The 17,004-nt window shown below is 38.3% G+C and overlaps 1 protein-coding gene across 1 annotated transcript in view; it reads right to left on the minus strand.

Annotated features, from left to right (window-relative positions):
- Window positions 1-17,004, minus strand: part of LOC107707368 (neuron navigator 1-like) — a 172,392-nt gene that overhangs the window by 115,144 nt on the left and 40,244 nt on the right. The window contains exon 4 of the mRNA XM_016511357.1: window positions 9,865-10,629. Within this exon, the coding sequence (XP_016366843.1) occupies window positions 9,865-10,629 (765 nt within the window). The remainder of the gene's footprint in view (window positions 1-9,864; window positions 10,630-17,004) is intronic.

Consider the following 17,004-nt stretch of genomic DNA (forward strand, 5'->3'; position numbering starts at 1 on the left):
TAGAACTTGGACTATGATTTCATGGTCTCTATTGTTTGGAAAAGTTCTGGGACATGCAATAGATCCCTGCCCAGTGGACAGCTAGATGCGATTTCCAAAATGTGGACAACGGGCCCCGCTGAGAACACAGCTCAACATTGAGGACGACCTCATACAAAGGGTCAGTTAAATGAGATCACAGATTTTAATGAAAAGTAGTAAGTCATGCATGCTAACCCTAATGACCAAATCTTCTGGATCTGCTCCAAATTCTTGGACCTCTAGAGTCTCCCGAAGAGATGAGAGTCGAAGAGAGCGAATCACAGTTAAGAGATAATGGGGTCTTCAGAACTTCCGAGACGTTGTTGCAGAGAGTCTAACCTAATATTACAACATCTAAACACTAGACTGTGAAGTGTTTTCATCTCTGAAATGCACTACCAACTTAAAGTACCATCTGAACCCGAGGCTGCCAAAAGACTGACAGTGTCTTCCTAATGAGTAACTGAATAGCCTGTCAATAGAGAAGCTAATAGGGTGAAGACAGATGCTTACTGGAACCATCTTCTGCCTTTCTGAGAATGCTGTAAGAGCAAGAAGCAAAATGGGCAAAGTAAATGGACGTCATAGAGTGCTGAAAGCTCTGAGAATAATTTTTTGGCAGAAACAGGCCACTCTTCTAAGACGTCTTGTCTGGAAAGTGTGCGAAACCAAGCACAGCATGGAGCTCTTGCTGGATCCATCGGTCTTTACAAATGATGGTAAATTTCCATCCATTAATGTTTTAATTTTCCATATTTTATTACCAGAGCCGAGGAACAGATGATGTTTAATTGGTTAATTAAGGTATACTGAGTGACAGGGATCTAAATAAGGCCAAATGAATCCCAAAGGGATGTTAATATAGTTTAATGGTGTAGCATTGTGCCATAGAATCATTTGTTGTTACTTTGACAAGCTGGCTGATATTTTATTAACAATACACTGCTATACTCTTAAAATACTCTGAGTAATAAACCATTTCAGACTCATTTGTAGTTTAGGGGAAACGGTGTAGTTTCCAGCTTCTCCACCACAAATTTGTTTAATTTCCAGTTTACCTTATGACTCTGCGTCTGTGTTTTTCAGTTCTACTCCTCTACTCAAGTCAGGGTGCTTAGAGACAAAGTGGTGACCTCGGCAACATGAAAACAGGAAGACACGTACACACGCAAGCACGACGCATCTGGTGAATGAAGGGACTCTTAAATAACAATAGAGTGTCCTGCAGATGCTTTGGCCAAATGGTAGAAGACACATCGCGGGAAATAAGACGACGGACTGGAATATCTGCACAAAATTACAATAATATCCTTGGGGGGAAACTACAGAGGAGAGAAAGCTGTGATACTCTGGTCTTATCATGCTGGTGTTGTTTCCAGAAAGTATTATAAGACTTCCTTATCTTGCATCACTTCTGTTGCAATCCCATGACACTTTTCCAGAAGAAAACTGTTTGCAGAATCACGCAAAAGGCCAAACTGAATCAATGAAATAGACCTACTGCCATGACAAATCTGATTTGAAGTTCAGAGGTATTCAGCCAAGAAAGCAAAGGGAAGAATTTCTCACAACACAATGGCTGGGAAAATTTTTAGGAAGATTTAAATATAATAAAGTCAGACACAACACTACATCCACCCTTCTGGACACAAAGTTTGGGCCTCTTACAAATATAACGTCTTTTTTATTGCTACCTTGGTAAAGATGACTTCCTCTTCATGAATGCATCTGTCATGACAAAAGGAAGTCTAAACTTAATTTTAAGTCGGATAGCTCTCAGAGGACTGCAAGAATCTTTTTAAAACATGTATTGTTGTTGTTGTCTTATAACTTGCAGTCAAAAAAAAAATGTCATTAAATGGTCAAACTAAAAGGAATATTACAGGTTCAATACAAGTCAAAATAACCACATTTGTATCATTTGGGACACTGTTGATTGAAAAATACCATTTTAGACTCATCCCTGATTTTATAAAAAACAAACAAACTGGTTATTCTGAGGCACTTAGACGTGAAAGTGGATGTGAATGGGACAAATCTGACTGTTTAAACAATCATTTTTACAGTTGTTTTAGGGTCATGGAAACGAAGTTGTGAAATTGTATACGACTTTACACAGAAAAAGTCTGTACATGCTTTCTTCCATCATAAAACACAGTTTATTTCTTGCGTCTGTAATACTGAAACAGTATTTTATAGATTGGCCTTATTTACTCCCATTATAAAAGGCAAGACCAGAGGCAACTAATTTTTTTGTGGTAATAAACATTCAACAAATGTGTTGATTGTGCTTAACTTGTACTTAACTCAAGATCTTAAATGCATTTTTTTTCTACTTTCATATTTCTAAGTGCCATTACTTGACATAATTGTGATAATGAAAAAGTTCTGGTTATGCTAAAACATCTCCTTGCTCAGTGGAAGAGGTGGAAGTGACCATAGAATCATGTTTTTCTATTTTCCCCTCAGGAAACGCTTATTCCACACCACTCACAACAAAGCAGAAGCAGTCAAGTTTGGTGAGGAATCCCTACATGCTTAGGGGCAGGGAAGTGCGAACTGGGAGAGATGCCCAGACAACTGCAGGGTTTATAAACTGACTGGCGCAGAGAAGCCTCCAACACTACAGCTGCATCTCTTGCAAGCCTCTCAGGAGTTGAGGAGGTCCACCCAGCTGTTGTTGTGCCCAATCACTGCATGTATGACCAGCAGACAGTTTGTCAATAAAGACGTAAAAAGAGGTTCATGTGGAACAATGTTTTCTTGCCAAAGATTGAGCACAAGTGTTGCTCAATGTCTTCTGAAGCTCAAGGAGGAAAGAGGTGGTGCAATGCCGTGTGACAAACAAAAACATCATAACTCTGAAATGACCTCAGGCCAGAGTGATCCCATGACACCATGGAGGGTCAAAGAGACCAGCTGTGGAACTGGAGACCATGTGTGGAAGGAACACAAGATCAACTGCTTCTTTCCGCTTTAGGGTGAAATGTTTGCTTTTAACAAGGGCTCTTCAGTCTTCTTCTCAATGCAAATATTAAGAGATTTGGCAGGTCTGAAATCGCATTTCAGAAACACATTTGAAAACACATTCATAGTTGTATTCAACAGAGAGGACACACAAAAAGCCAATTATCTATTATCCTTAATGTTTTAAGAATTTCTCAAATACTCCTGCAGTTTGTAGGAAGACCATGGTAAGACAAGCCACTTTTTAAACACTTATTTGATGACTCAAAGAGTTTTTTTATTTGCAAAATTCATACAAATTGAATATTTGCTGTGCATTTTTTTTTTTAGAAAGAGACATCTTTCAAATAAGTTAAATAGTTCTGCTGTCTGGAAAAAGTTCAGGCCTGGGGTAAGATGAATCAACGAGTGAGGTAAGTTCAGCCAGTTTGATTAAAATAAAAAATAAAATAAAATAAAATATAAAAAAATAATAAAATAAAATAAAATAATTTTAGTGCTGTCAAACGATTAATCAAAATAAAAGTTTTTGTTTACATAATAAATGAAGACAGTTCACATGCATATATTATGTGTGTATATATATAATATAATCCTAGGCAATATCATCAGTTTGAAGTTTTAAGATTTAAAATGGAAACCACCTAGAAACAGCAATAACTCATTTTACCCTGGTACAGACAGTGTGATGTTAAAAACACTTTGGATGAGAATAAATCTGGACAAAGCTGCTGGCACTGAAATAATGTATTGTTGTAGAAACAATAGTCAGCGAGGACTTCAAACAAATCTTCAGAATCGAAATATTCTTCGATTAACAGATGCACAGTCTGGCTGGATTTTCATCATCTCAGATGTGTCATCAGACGAACAAAGAATCTTTTAAAAGAGATTACAACAAGACATGAAATGAACATCAGTATACTTACATTTCCTTTCAAGCCATTGATTAAACAAGCCTGGAACTTTATAACCGGAACACAACTTTCAGCCTCAACTGACAAGCTAATGCATGGATCTAGATGTCTGCGAGAATTCAAAAAAATTCTCTGAGGTGGTCTAAATCTGGCCAACCCTGCATCTTGTCCCTATTCGATCCTTGACTCTGATGTGTTTGCTGCCCCCATTTTGCTCAATGTTAATGGAGAATCAAGAGGCATTGGGATGTTTGACTTCATAATGGCTTGTGTAAAGATGTGGTGGCAGCTGTGTGGCGTGTCTTTATTGCTGGTGACAAACAACCAGTGTTGGGCAAGTTACTTCCAAAATGTAATACATTATATATTACTAGTTACTGTCTTTTGAAAGTAATTAGTTACATTACAATATTACTGTCTCTGAATTGTAATGCGTTACACTACTTTTGAGTTACTTTTGAGTTACTTTCACCAAAATATCCACAGACTTATGACTAGGCATTCTAAAATGCTAAAATGTAGTTTATTGCTGCTCATTAAACATCCAGTAGTTCATAATGTGCTAGGTATATATCTCTGATGTGTTTGCTGCCCCCATTTTGCTCAATGTTAATGGAGAATCAAGAGGCATTGGGATGTTTGACTTCATAATGGCTTGTGTAAAGATGTGGTGGCAGCTGTGTGGCGTGTCTTTATTGCTGGTGACAAACAACACATCTGTGACAAAGGCCAACAAATCTCATTCTCTCAGTGTCTAAGTGTTTACTCTAGACCTCTGGATGTAATCATTCGTAACGAAATTTCAACTGACTTGCTCTTCGCAAAATGCTGCAACAAAGCGGCTCTGCTCCAGACCCTAGTGAGCATCTAGTTTCATACATTGGCAGCTAATGTTTAAGTAATTCACTTTTAATAAAACCTGACAACTTGAGGCAATATTAGCACCGGGTACCATTGAGTTTATGATCGGATGCTCTAGTTTAGTAGAAAAGCCTATTATCAACAAGTACAGTGGCATTTAGCACATAAATATTTAACTCAATTTTCATTGCCTGTTTCTTATCAGTAATACAAGAGCAATTAGAATTTTAGTAACCACTAGTGACTGCTGGGGAAAAAGAGCTGATTTTCATGCAAACCCAAGATACGTCCTCACATAAAAATGAGAAAAGCTTGCACAATCATTTCCCCACGAGTGTTTTAAGCAGCCAACATCCAGGATATATGACAGGAAAACGGAATAGTGTTTATGTGGGGTTTTCTAACGACTGAAAAAAGCTGTAACGGCAGAGGCCGTCTCAACCGCAAAACAATAAAGGCCTTCAAAAACACAACTGTGCCGCTACTGCGCATAAACCACCACTTGACTTGAAAAATAACTGGACATTTGAGGAAGACCCACAAAGCAGCTCTCGCTTAACTGACATAAAACAGGCTAAATATGTGCATGCATACAAGAGTTGACTATGTTACATGGAAATATATTGGAAAGTATTGCTCTTTTGAGAGTTATTTTACAACATGCTTAAATATAGGGCTGCTTTCAAGCTCATGTTTGTTGATGACTAAAACTTGATCTTCGCTAAACAGGCTGAAACTGCAATCATTAAGACAAAAAAAATGTTTTAAGAATGTTTTAAGAGATAAATTGACATTATTTCCATGTTGCATGCTTGCATAAATGAGCGTGTTCTTTCCGCTCCTCCGTTTTGCAGACATGCAGAAATTCGATTAGGTTAGATTGCATTAGCATGCTGAGGCATGGAGATGTTGGTCATGACAGTAATCACATTATGAATCTGTTGGCCGTCAAAACAGCACACAAGTCATGGTCTCAGTTCTCACAAATGGAGGCACAGTTGGGTTGTGCGTGTTTCCATGTTAACAGAGGTGGACGAACCAAAACTTGACCTTTATGTGTAGTTCCTCTTTCTATTCCTGTTTTCAACGTGTTCTGCTATAATGTGCCATTCAGTCATCAGATTCTCATTTTTGGCGGACAGACATTAAAGCATAAACATAACTAATTCTAATGCGTAAACACTTTCAATAAACAATAAATGCATAAAATTCAATACTATTTTCTTTTTTTTTTGCATTATTCATTATGCAATCTATGATTCACTGGCTGTTCCAAATAGTGAGCTGCCTTGTGGTTCACTCGCTATATAAACAGCTGTCTTCTAAGGGAGCATCCTGAAATGAAACTTCATAAGCAACAGATTCTGAACATTGTACAGTTGCTGTTACCATGTGACTAAGCTAATACCTTATACATAGTAAATAGTATAAATTTTGGGTAAAAGTTTACTATTGTAATTAGTTATAGAAATTAAAATATGTCTTCATTATTATTTGATTTGATTAAATTACAGGTATGTGTATGTACACAGTATATACTGAGCTTATTGCAATGCTGGTTGCAATGTTAGTATTGCCTTCTCCCTTAAGTATAAATGTAATGTTACATTATAATTTTACTAAAACAGTATCTTGAAGGTATAATTATGCTGCCTACCTTTTGGAAATTTTGTGTTGGACGTTTGACTACGATGCCTTAAACTCCTGCCTACACAGGCAGTTCTCTAGGTTTGGGAATAGAGAACTAATGATGACCGGTCACTGCAAATAACATATACTTTATACATTCAAAATGCGGATGTATGCATGGCTGTATGTATGTCTTGTGTGTTTGTGTGGTTTCCCTTGAGATCTGCTCTTACACAACCAGACCTGGTTGAAATGAAATCATGCACGCTGTGAAGAGAAGGCCTGCAGCATGCTGGGATGTCAATCAGTTTGACTTTAACCCTTGCGACAATTTCCCGGCTTGTTGAGCTCAGGAAAATATAAGATACACAGCAAAACCACTGCATTTTAGTGATGGTTTATGTTAAAAGGGGCTGCTTGAATTTATAAAACCATTTCCTGCACATTATCATTTCTCTAACTGCCCAGTGCACAATTCTACAGGCAATTTAATGCGGACACACACATTTATCATGCATAACCCAACAATATCAAATACAGGAAATGAGGAAATCCTGTGCAATGACTTACAAAATGCTTCCAGGTCATTATGCCTTATTCTAGAGGAAATGGATTATATTGACTGCAGTATTACAGTAAATTTGAGATCAATTTATTGTCTTATTGTATCATTATCACCACGTTCTGCCTTTTATTTTTTATTTATTTATTTATTGTAGATCAGTACAAGCACAGTAACCTCATCCTGAATCCGGCTGTCAGCAGAAATTATGTCCAGCGTATCTACTGCACCACTAACCCACACCAGCCAGCCAGCTCAAGCCAGACGGAGATGGAAATGATGATGATGAAGATAGCAGTAAAGTGCCTCTGGTAAGGAGGCTCTCAGCTCTGAGACACACCCTTCAACAGCAGAATAAGTCACTGAGCACCAGTTTTCTCTTTTTTTTTCTTTTAAGATCTCATTTTATTTCTGTTCCAGTAGTGTATACTAGGGGTTGCACCGACTAATCGACTAGTCGACTTCAATGCTCTGCCATGACGCTTTAAGCTTGATATCGACTAGTCGCTGGTCCTATAGAGCAGTGTTTCCCAACCGGGGTGCCGTCTGTCGAGAGCAGGGGTGCCGTGTAAAAAATCCTTTTTTAATATTTTTAAATTGCTAAAATGTTCAAAAAAGCATCTATTATATAATATCCATTTCTGATGTCGCCAATAATTAGAGATGCACCGAAATTTCGGCTGCCGAAAATTAGTTCACCGCTCAGGTTTCACTTTCACGTGGTGTGACGCTCTCGCTGAGCACATAAGTTTTTATGCACATTTTTAGAATTTATCCACATCTTGGCGTTTCCCATTCAGCATCTTTTTATGCGATATCCCAAAATGCGCATAAAAATAGGTGGATGGAAACACTTACTGCACTATTTTAACTAAACTACAAACATTACTGAATGTGCCGCTTAAATCTTCATTATATTTAGGCTTAATTATTTAATCCTCAAATCCAAAAGCTGTGGTTTGATTTATTTAAAAGGAGTTTGGGTGCATGCGGTTGGATATTTGGTTTGATAAAGCTCTTATCAACACAAATAAGAAGCATCTGTCAAGTTCCTTAAGTATTTAGAAGACATGTTGGGGTTTTCCATCTGATCTTAGTAGTGATTCTGTCAACCCTCTGCTGGTGGCTCTCAACTGTCACTGTCTGATACCAAAGGTATCTAAGCTCTTAAGAAGAATGTTTCCTTATTACCAAGTAGAGACCTAATTTGTATAATTATAAAGAGATGGCTTGACATGCCAGTTATACTGGTTCCCCCCACCTATCATTTCCTGTCCCATCTCCTGCTATATCTATCACTCAAACGGTAAAAATAGCAAAAGTAAAACAGAAAGAAAAAGCATTTTGTATTGGGCAGTACTTCATATTCATGGAACAATCACTCACAACAACCAGTTTCACAACAGTACTGATTGGAGGAATGGAGTCTTGTGTAATTGAGTTTGTACTGTGGGGTCAAAAGCAGAGGCAGGGGATAAGCAACCCTAATGCATTCAGTCACACATGCATAACACAGTGTTTCAAACCCCGGAGGGAAGCTTTGAACCTTTGCCTGCACAGCTAACCCCGATGGGCACCGCAGGCTAAAGGAATCATCAGTAATGTACAGCGGTCAAAAGGTTGAAAAGAATATCAAATCCAGATCATCCATAGAACACAAGACAATTATTTTTTTCAATTCTACCCACCCCCAACCCTCATCAGGTGCTGTGAGGAAAGGTCAACATAAGCTCCAGAGAAGGAGAGGAAATGAGTATAGCTAACAGCCTGAATTCCATTTTCTCATATCTCAACTCGATGGATTCACTTCACACCATATCTCTCTGGCCACACTAACATTAAAAAAGCAATACACTGGACTGCTAGCTAGGCTATTGTTCAGTGGCAGATTGTTGAGAGACTGCTAATAGCTAATCATGCTCAAATCAACACTTACTATGTTAAATATGCATTAAAGTACAATGTGACTACCTAGCAAGGGAACATAGCTGACCAATCCCGTAGCGCAAAGGTAAATAACTAATAAGTCACCGCACTGTTAATGCATTCTTAAATAAAAACAAAACGCACTATGTTCATGTGTCGTTGCAGTCTCATTCTGAGTCACTGACCTTCTCAAAGAGTGTGACACCCCTATTATTCTCTTTTGAAGTCCCCCGGTAACAGAAAGAGGAAGAGGGAAGGGGAGAGAGGAAAAGAGAGGGGGACCATCTGTCAACTGCCCCAGAGATCAATGGCACCACCAGCAAGGCTAAATATGTTGCCCACCATGACTTGAAAACATTTCAACCAAGCAAGGTTTATTTTTAAGTTCCCGCTACGACATCAAGTGCCATTTATTTTACTGTTTCTAGTGGGATCTTGTTCACATTATCTACAATAATTCATGCTGAACTGAGGCTTATCACTGATGTAGAATTAGCAAAATATCTACAAAGATATAAGTAAATAATTGTAGCCATCCAAAACAACTAAAGTTGCATATTCTGGAGATTAGGGCAGTGTGTCAACTCTGCTACAATGGTAAGGCAAATACCCCCCTTCCCCCCGATTGGTTTGGTCTCACCCAATACGTGCACAGATGCAAGACACGAGCTTGCAATGTAAACAAAAAGGGATGCGGCGATTGTTCAATAAAACCACGCAGAATAAAGCAACTGAAATAAAGCAACAATCATAATCATAAACATGCAAATGCAGCATCAAGCCAAGAATAGATGTATGAATAGAGAAAGTGTGCATAGTTATGTGAGCAGCACAGGATGAAAAAGACATACAAAGCAATGTGGTTGCTAAGCCAGAGCAGGGCTGGGTTGAGCTATGAAAGCGATGCTGGATCCGTCAGCCAGGCAGCATTGCTCATTCTTCTGCATTGCAAGCGGATTAGTGGATCTTGTTATTACTTACCCAACATCTGACTGAAGAGAAGCTGCTCCAGGTCCCCAAGTACTGTTACAACCAGTTCAGGGTCCACCTTTAGAAAGGTCTTGTCCCCTTCCTCTGGTTCTGGTGCATCTTTGTCCCCTCTGCCCCCACCTGGGGTGGCTGCTCCTGAGGTACCACTTACAGTTTTCTTACCATTAGCTTTAGCCTTGCTGGACAAGATCTCATCATCTGACTTGCCGTCATCTGCCAGCTCTTGAGCCTTGCTGATGGGTTTGACCTCAGCATAAGGACCCTTAGGTATCCGACTGGCTTTGCCTAGTTTGGAAGGTGGGCTAAAGGGTTTTGGCTTTCCCTGAAACAGTGAATGCTCTGACTTGGAAAGGTTCTTGGAAAGTGGGATACCCTTGCCTGTACCCCCTCCGGCATCTTTGAGCTTGCCTGACTTGTTCTGACCTGCCCCTGGTTTTTCCATGTCATCCGACCACTTGGGCTGGTACAGGTGCATCTTCTTCTCGGCGTCCGTAAGCACACATAGATTGGTCAAGGACTTTTGCTTGCGCAGGTTACTAGGCACTGGAAGATGACCCTCAGAGTTTACAGCTCGGTAGACCTTTAGCTCAGCCCGAGGAGTAGCCTGTGGGAGCCCTGACTTGCCCCTTTTCGCAGCCATGCCCCCAACTCCGTTGGCTCCCGCCTGGCCCTGAGGGGTCTTGGCTTTGGACGTTTTGTCAGCTTCAGTCTCCAGATCTACTCCTTGTCCTCTTGGGCTACCCCCAAGCATTCCTCCTGCGTGAAACCATGCAAAAGCATCAGTGAGTCAAATGGTTTTGCAATCGAGCAAAAGAAGAGACAAGGTGCAATGTCTGCAAGCTCTGTCGCTTGCTGCCAAATCCTTATCACAGGGAAAACTATCTCTCCAATAACACATACAGAAAGACCAGTCAGTAGATCCTGTATTGAAGAGGTAATCCGTATGTCTGGTGTCTTTAGCATGTAAATCCAGCATCTGGCTCCTCGCAGTTAGACTGCCTCAGTTGCAGCTGCTCTAGTGCTACCCAGTCACTCATTTTCTCTCTCTCTTTCTTTCTCTCTCCTCCCTTCAGCAGAGTGTCTCGCTGCTTTGCTGTGCAGCAGCAGAATGACAGAGATAACAGACACAGAAACGGTCCCACCCCTTGCTCCCCCACGCTCATTCAACTACACACACACCCTCCTCCTCCCCCTACTCTTCTGGCTCTCTCTCTTTTCCTCTTTCTCTCTCCAACACACCCACTCTAAAGATGCTATACTGCTCCCCTGCACAAGTGTTACAGTATGAGGGACCTGTGATAAATTACAGTGTCTTTTTAAACAGTTGCCTGCCAGCATGCTTCCTCTACTGGCCCTCTTTGGTTCACTAAAGTGCTCTGTTATCATAAAACCAATAATGTTTTCACTGCAAGGATATGATCACCAGTAATATTATGCTGTCAGACTTGTATTCAATTGTTACATGGCAGACTTAAATGACTTTAGGATACTCTCTAGAAGCTTTGGGGAAATTGTTTGCTGTTCATTGTCAAAATGAATCTTAAACTGTCTGTAATGGACTTGACTTGAAGCATCATATTGTTTCAAATCTTTTAGAATTAAGTTGCACAATGTGGCAGAAATCACCCATTTACATAGCAAAATTTGGTCAGACCTTTTGGTGTAAAAGGAAAAGTTTTTTTTTTTCTTATTCTTTATTAATATCTTACCAGGGGAACCAAGTTTTCCAGGACTGCCACTGGTGGCCTGTCTTAAAAAAAAAAAATCTACATGACACTCCAGGCTATGACAAATGTATAGACAATTAGGCCTTAGTTCTGATGTGCCACATTGAATTACCCTCAAGAAGAAAAGATTGAGCTTTGGAAGGAACAGCCTCCATTCTGTCAGAGGATGGACCTTATTTTCCGCCAGCTTTGGGAAGGGGATGTCACAACAATACGATGCATACAAGACTGCACACAGTTCCTTCCTCTGAAGCCGAAAGGGGTCTAGGCATGTTTGAATCCATTTTGAGAGTGCTCTACTTAGTTCTGTCATTTCAACTCAACAAGGCCAAGCTCTACCAAACAGACTATCCAAGTGGAAATAACTGACCTCATACAAAATATTAGCCCAAGGACACAGGGTTGATAAACCAGGATTAAAAGGAACAACTCAATTTAGTATTCTTTCTACATTATTAGTATATCTGAAGGCACTACTACTGCACTTATAAAATAAATTCCAGCATGTCTCAACATTTATCTGTCATTGAATCAATAGGCACTATTGCAATAAGTACATGCTTTCAAGGTGGTGCATTACCTTATCCATTAATATGCTGGTGTTAATACTTCAGTATCTTCCCATTATGCACTTGATGCACTAATTCCTGAACTTAAAACCCTGTACTGAACAGAGTCGATAAGAAAAATTGCTGAACAACGTCTATGAAAGTTCCGGAAATATCTGCAGATTTTGGCGGAAATCCAAAGGGCAAACGGAAATATTCAAATGCAGCAAATAGCTTTAAATGAAAACACTGTTGGACTGTTATGAACAGTATTCAAAAATATCTAATTTGCATACCACTGGTCAGTCAGTTATTTTTTTCCTGGATCTTACCGAAGACCACCAAAGCATTAAAAAAAATAAACTACCTTTCCACCATATTTTCTGAAGAAATTTAATGCTCTGGTTGGTTCCCCTTCGGGAACTCGAGCTGCGTTGGAAAACGCTAGGGGAACGCCTTCAGCGATACCAAGCTCTGAATCATATGTGTAATCAGTCGAACGATGGGCGAGACGTCAGCGGCGGGGGACGAAGTGTGACGGGGATTCAGAGCTTGGTATCGCTGAAGGCGTTCCCCTAGCGTTTTCCGACGCAGCGTCTCGTTCCCTCGGGGAACCATGGTTACATACGTAACCTGGGACGTTTTAGCATATCGCTATGCAGTTCCCATGTTTTGGGTAGTTGCTAAGGTGTTGCTAGGTGGTTGCTTACTCTAAAATCCCACCACAATGATACTATGGGCTCTCAATATGGCTTGAGTTAGAGATTTTTTAATCAAAAACTAGCAACACATGATTTAAAGTATCTTTTATGTCCATCTTGCAAACAGTTACACAAAGTGTTTACACCAAATGTGTTAACCTCATTTTAACTTCACATTTCTAATATCAGGCCTTATATAAGGAAGCAAACAGATCCAAACCAGCAGGCTAGTCCAAAGTTCCTCCCAGTAGACATTAATGTCACACCAGACAAAGTGGAAGGAATAACGCACAGAGCTAGATCTGTTCATGGGGGAGCCCTTGCTTATAAACAGCACTCTGTTTTAAACATGAGCTCAGGATAGCTCCACTCATGTCAAATTCACCACAGGTCGCCACCTCGTCCCTCGCTCGTGGAGTTTCAACACTGAGCCGACTGACCCAGACACCATTGCAAAATTGCTGGACAAACTTCAGAGTTACTTGAAATTTAGCTGAGTCAAACATTCAAAGCGCAATTATATGTCCCATTTGTCAGTTTTTGTCAGTCTGTTTCTGAAGAGACTGCTGTACAATAGTGTCTTGTCTAATGTGTATCAAATGATTTTTAATCAAGTTGTGTCTAAAACGTACATAACACTCGGTTGAATAAATTTATCCGTTTACAGTTTCTCAGTTGTTAAACCTTTCTTAAAAAGGGAAAAAACTGTTACTAATGGTTAAACTATACCACACCCGAGTATGACTCAGTCCGAGAGCCAAGCTTTCCACACAAAGCCACAGAGACTAGAGGAAATAGGAGGAAATCCTCTTTACAAGCCAGACTAAAGCTGGACCATAGATTCATGGCCTCTGTTGCATTGGCTACCTACTCATGTGTTCTCATATGGCTGTGTGTCATTCAGGAGAATTCCTGTAATATCCTACACATACTACTCCCGCACATACTTCTTTTCATGTTTATAAGAGATGACTATGATAGGAAATAGCACCATTTCTCTCTTCTCTCCCACTCTGCAGAGTAAAGTGTTAACTGATCATGCCATGGGTCTTCTATCGGTTTTCAAATGAACTATGATGTTCTACTGGATTTAAAAGTACAAGATGACCTTAGAGGAAAACACTCCCGCAGACTGTCAGGCAATGTTCTGAGCCAGAAAACAGTTCCCTTTCCTGATATGAAAACAATTTGTCTTAAGATAGCTGCAGTAAAATCATATATGGGTATTGGGTATATTTGTAGCAATAGCCCAAAAAACATTGTATGGGTGAAAATGATGGATTTTTCTTTTATGCCAAAAATCATTAGGATATTAAGTAAAGATCATTAATGCTACTGTATAAGAGTCACATAAGGACACACATAAGGGCTTCTTTAATCGTGTAGATGACGTATATATATACACACACACACATCATTACACAATTAAAGAAGCCCTTATCTGTGTCCTTATGTGACTCTTATACAGTAGCATTAAATATACTGTAGATAAGTTAATGGCTAATCATATGTCAGTGGAAGCATCCTTTATCTTGCTTTAGCAAACAGAGGAAATTCCCATCTGTGCATGTGAGTGCCAATGTTTAATCTCTGTCTCTTGAAAGTGTTTGATTAGCCCCATTTTGTAAGACTAGGAAGCATCACTGTAGCGTTATTATCTGATCAACCTAATTGATCCTTTTAACAGATTACCGCTGTGATCACTAGTGAATGATCTAAAAGGTTTGCAGAACTCCTGTTATCAGACTTGGTGTAATTTAAAAGCATTAATGACCCATAAGAGGCCTGGGTTGAAATGTCTTTGTTTCTGCAGGCCAGCGAAGTGATGTATGCGGCAAAAAGGGAAAAAGCTGGTCTATATGCGGGATAGAGAGACACACCCAGAACACCCTTGCAATGTGCTAAAATCACTCAGAACACTTTGGCAATCATATAGCCAGTGATGTTACTGTCAACTAAAACTACTTTCTTTATTAAAAAAAAAAGAATAATATAATATAAATTTATAATATAAATATTAGATGAAAAACTAAAAAAAAAAAAAAAATTATTATACAAATTAAAAATTTTGCCTTGGAAACTATAGAGTTGTTTTTGTTGTTTATAAAGTTCTACATAAAACAAAGATATTAAGAGTACTTTTTTTTTTACAAGAAAATACTATTTCAGTCTTTCTACATAATTTTATGTTTAATTCAGTGTTACTTGTTTCTTTGTAATTATTTATTGCATTTATTAGCAATAATTATTTTAGTTTAATTTAGTGTTAATTTTGTTAACAAAAACTGCGATGAAAAATGTTTATTGATGAGCTTTCTTCCGATGACTAAAACAAGATAACAATAAGGTCAATATAAATAACTGTGACAATATCAACATGATAAAAGTGAAAAAGATAAAATGTGTTTTAAAAAATAAAAACTTTACCAAAATCTTATTTTATTTTTATAAAAAAAAAACAGACAAAATAGTATTGTGGACTGCTGTACACGCCTCTACTACACAAGCTTTCAAGTGTGCGGTTGCCAGATATCAAGAGTTCAAATCTGCAAATCAGAGCTTCTCTGTTAAAAGGATACATTTTCTGCCCAGTATTTTGCTTATTTTTTGTAATCTGGCAACCATGCGCACGCGCTCATTCTTCATTGCAGAAGCACCGACGATGATCTGGAAACACCGACAAACAAGTAAACTGGAGTTTAACGATCTCCATGTGAGATGTTCAGCTTAAATGAAAGTGTCATTCAGCCAGTCTGTGTTCTGTCATGAGATCGCGACTATTTTGTTTGCGATTGCTGAATAAATGCACTTACTCAGTCGCTGTTGTTTTAATAGAGAAACTATTGAAACTGAAATTATTGCAGTTTGGAGTTATTGGAATTACTATTAGGAATTTCACTGTTAAAATATTTTTTGTTTGTTTTACCACTTTTCATAATGTAGACAGAGAGATAAGTGCATAAGTCATTGATATTCATTTATATAATACATATCCTATAATAAATCAGTACACTAGATGAGGTAAAATAAACCATGTGTGAATTTGTGTTTATTGGTGAAAGTGCAATACCTGAAATGCAAAAATAGATATCTCAAATGACAACAATCATTGAGATTATAATTTTGAGACATCATATAAGAATATTTTTTATTAGTTTAACCATTATACAGCATGACGAAAATGTGACTAAAATTTCATTGACTAAAACTAGACAAAAATGCACAGACATTTAGTCGACTAAAACTTGACTAAACAAAAACAGGAGAAAGCTGACTGAATATGATAATAACTAAAAACATTTGACACAGGACTAAGATTAATTTAAATGACTAAAACTAAGACTACATTTAAAAATGTAGTCAAAATTAACTTAATTTTATCTATTAAAATTATAAAATTATAAAATTATCTATTTTTTAGTTCAACTGAATAAAATAATAAAAAAAAGTTTGCTGAAGTACTAAAAAAATGAAAAACTAATAAAAATGGCAAAAGCACATCAAAAAATTATAAAATCTAAACAAATTGAAATTACAATTTTAAATATAAAAAAAGACTCAATCAAAACACTAATAAATACTAGTAAATAAATACGTATTTACAAATAATAGTAAATAAGTATAACACTGAAATAACATTGCTGATACCCAGAACACCCTAGACACAAAACAGCACTTATAAAACGGACAGTTCCGATCCTTGATTCTGATTGGCTGAGCCACGTTCGAAGCTGTTGTAAACTACTCTACAAACATACACCTTTGTTTACATTTGTCTGTTGCTTGGCAACCACTTTGTTGCAACCACAACTGATTCCGAGGAACTACATTGTTTGGTGGAAGAATACTGTTTTTATTAATATCATTACACTTTATTTGCTCTGTTTTATTTTGTGAAATCTTACTACGTGTATGGAATAACTAGGGGTGCTCTGATTGATCGGCTACCGATCACTATCGGCCGATAATCGCTTTGGGATGTTTGAGCGGCGGTCTCTAAAAAGGCCGATCTCAAAAAAACGATCTCAAGCTGTGTCTGCCGTGCGAGGTTTGGCACGACATGCAGCGGCACCGTCTCAGTCTCTGTCTGGCGCGGATGAAATAATTATAATGCTGAAGGTGAGGTACAATTCATATTTCTTCATTAAATAACTT

The sequence above is a fragment of the Sinocyclocheilus rhinocerous genome, unplaced genomic scaffold, assembly GCF_001515625.1.
Source record: "Sinocyclocheilus rhinocerous isolate Xijiao unplaced genomic scaffold, SAMN03320098_v1.1 scaffold625, whole genome shotgun sequence".
In the NCBI taxonomy this organism is placed as follows: domain Eukaryota; kingdom Metazoa; phylum Chordata; class Actinopteri; order Cypriniformes; family Cyprinidae; genus Sinocyclocheilus; species Sinocyclocheilus rhinocerous.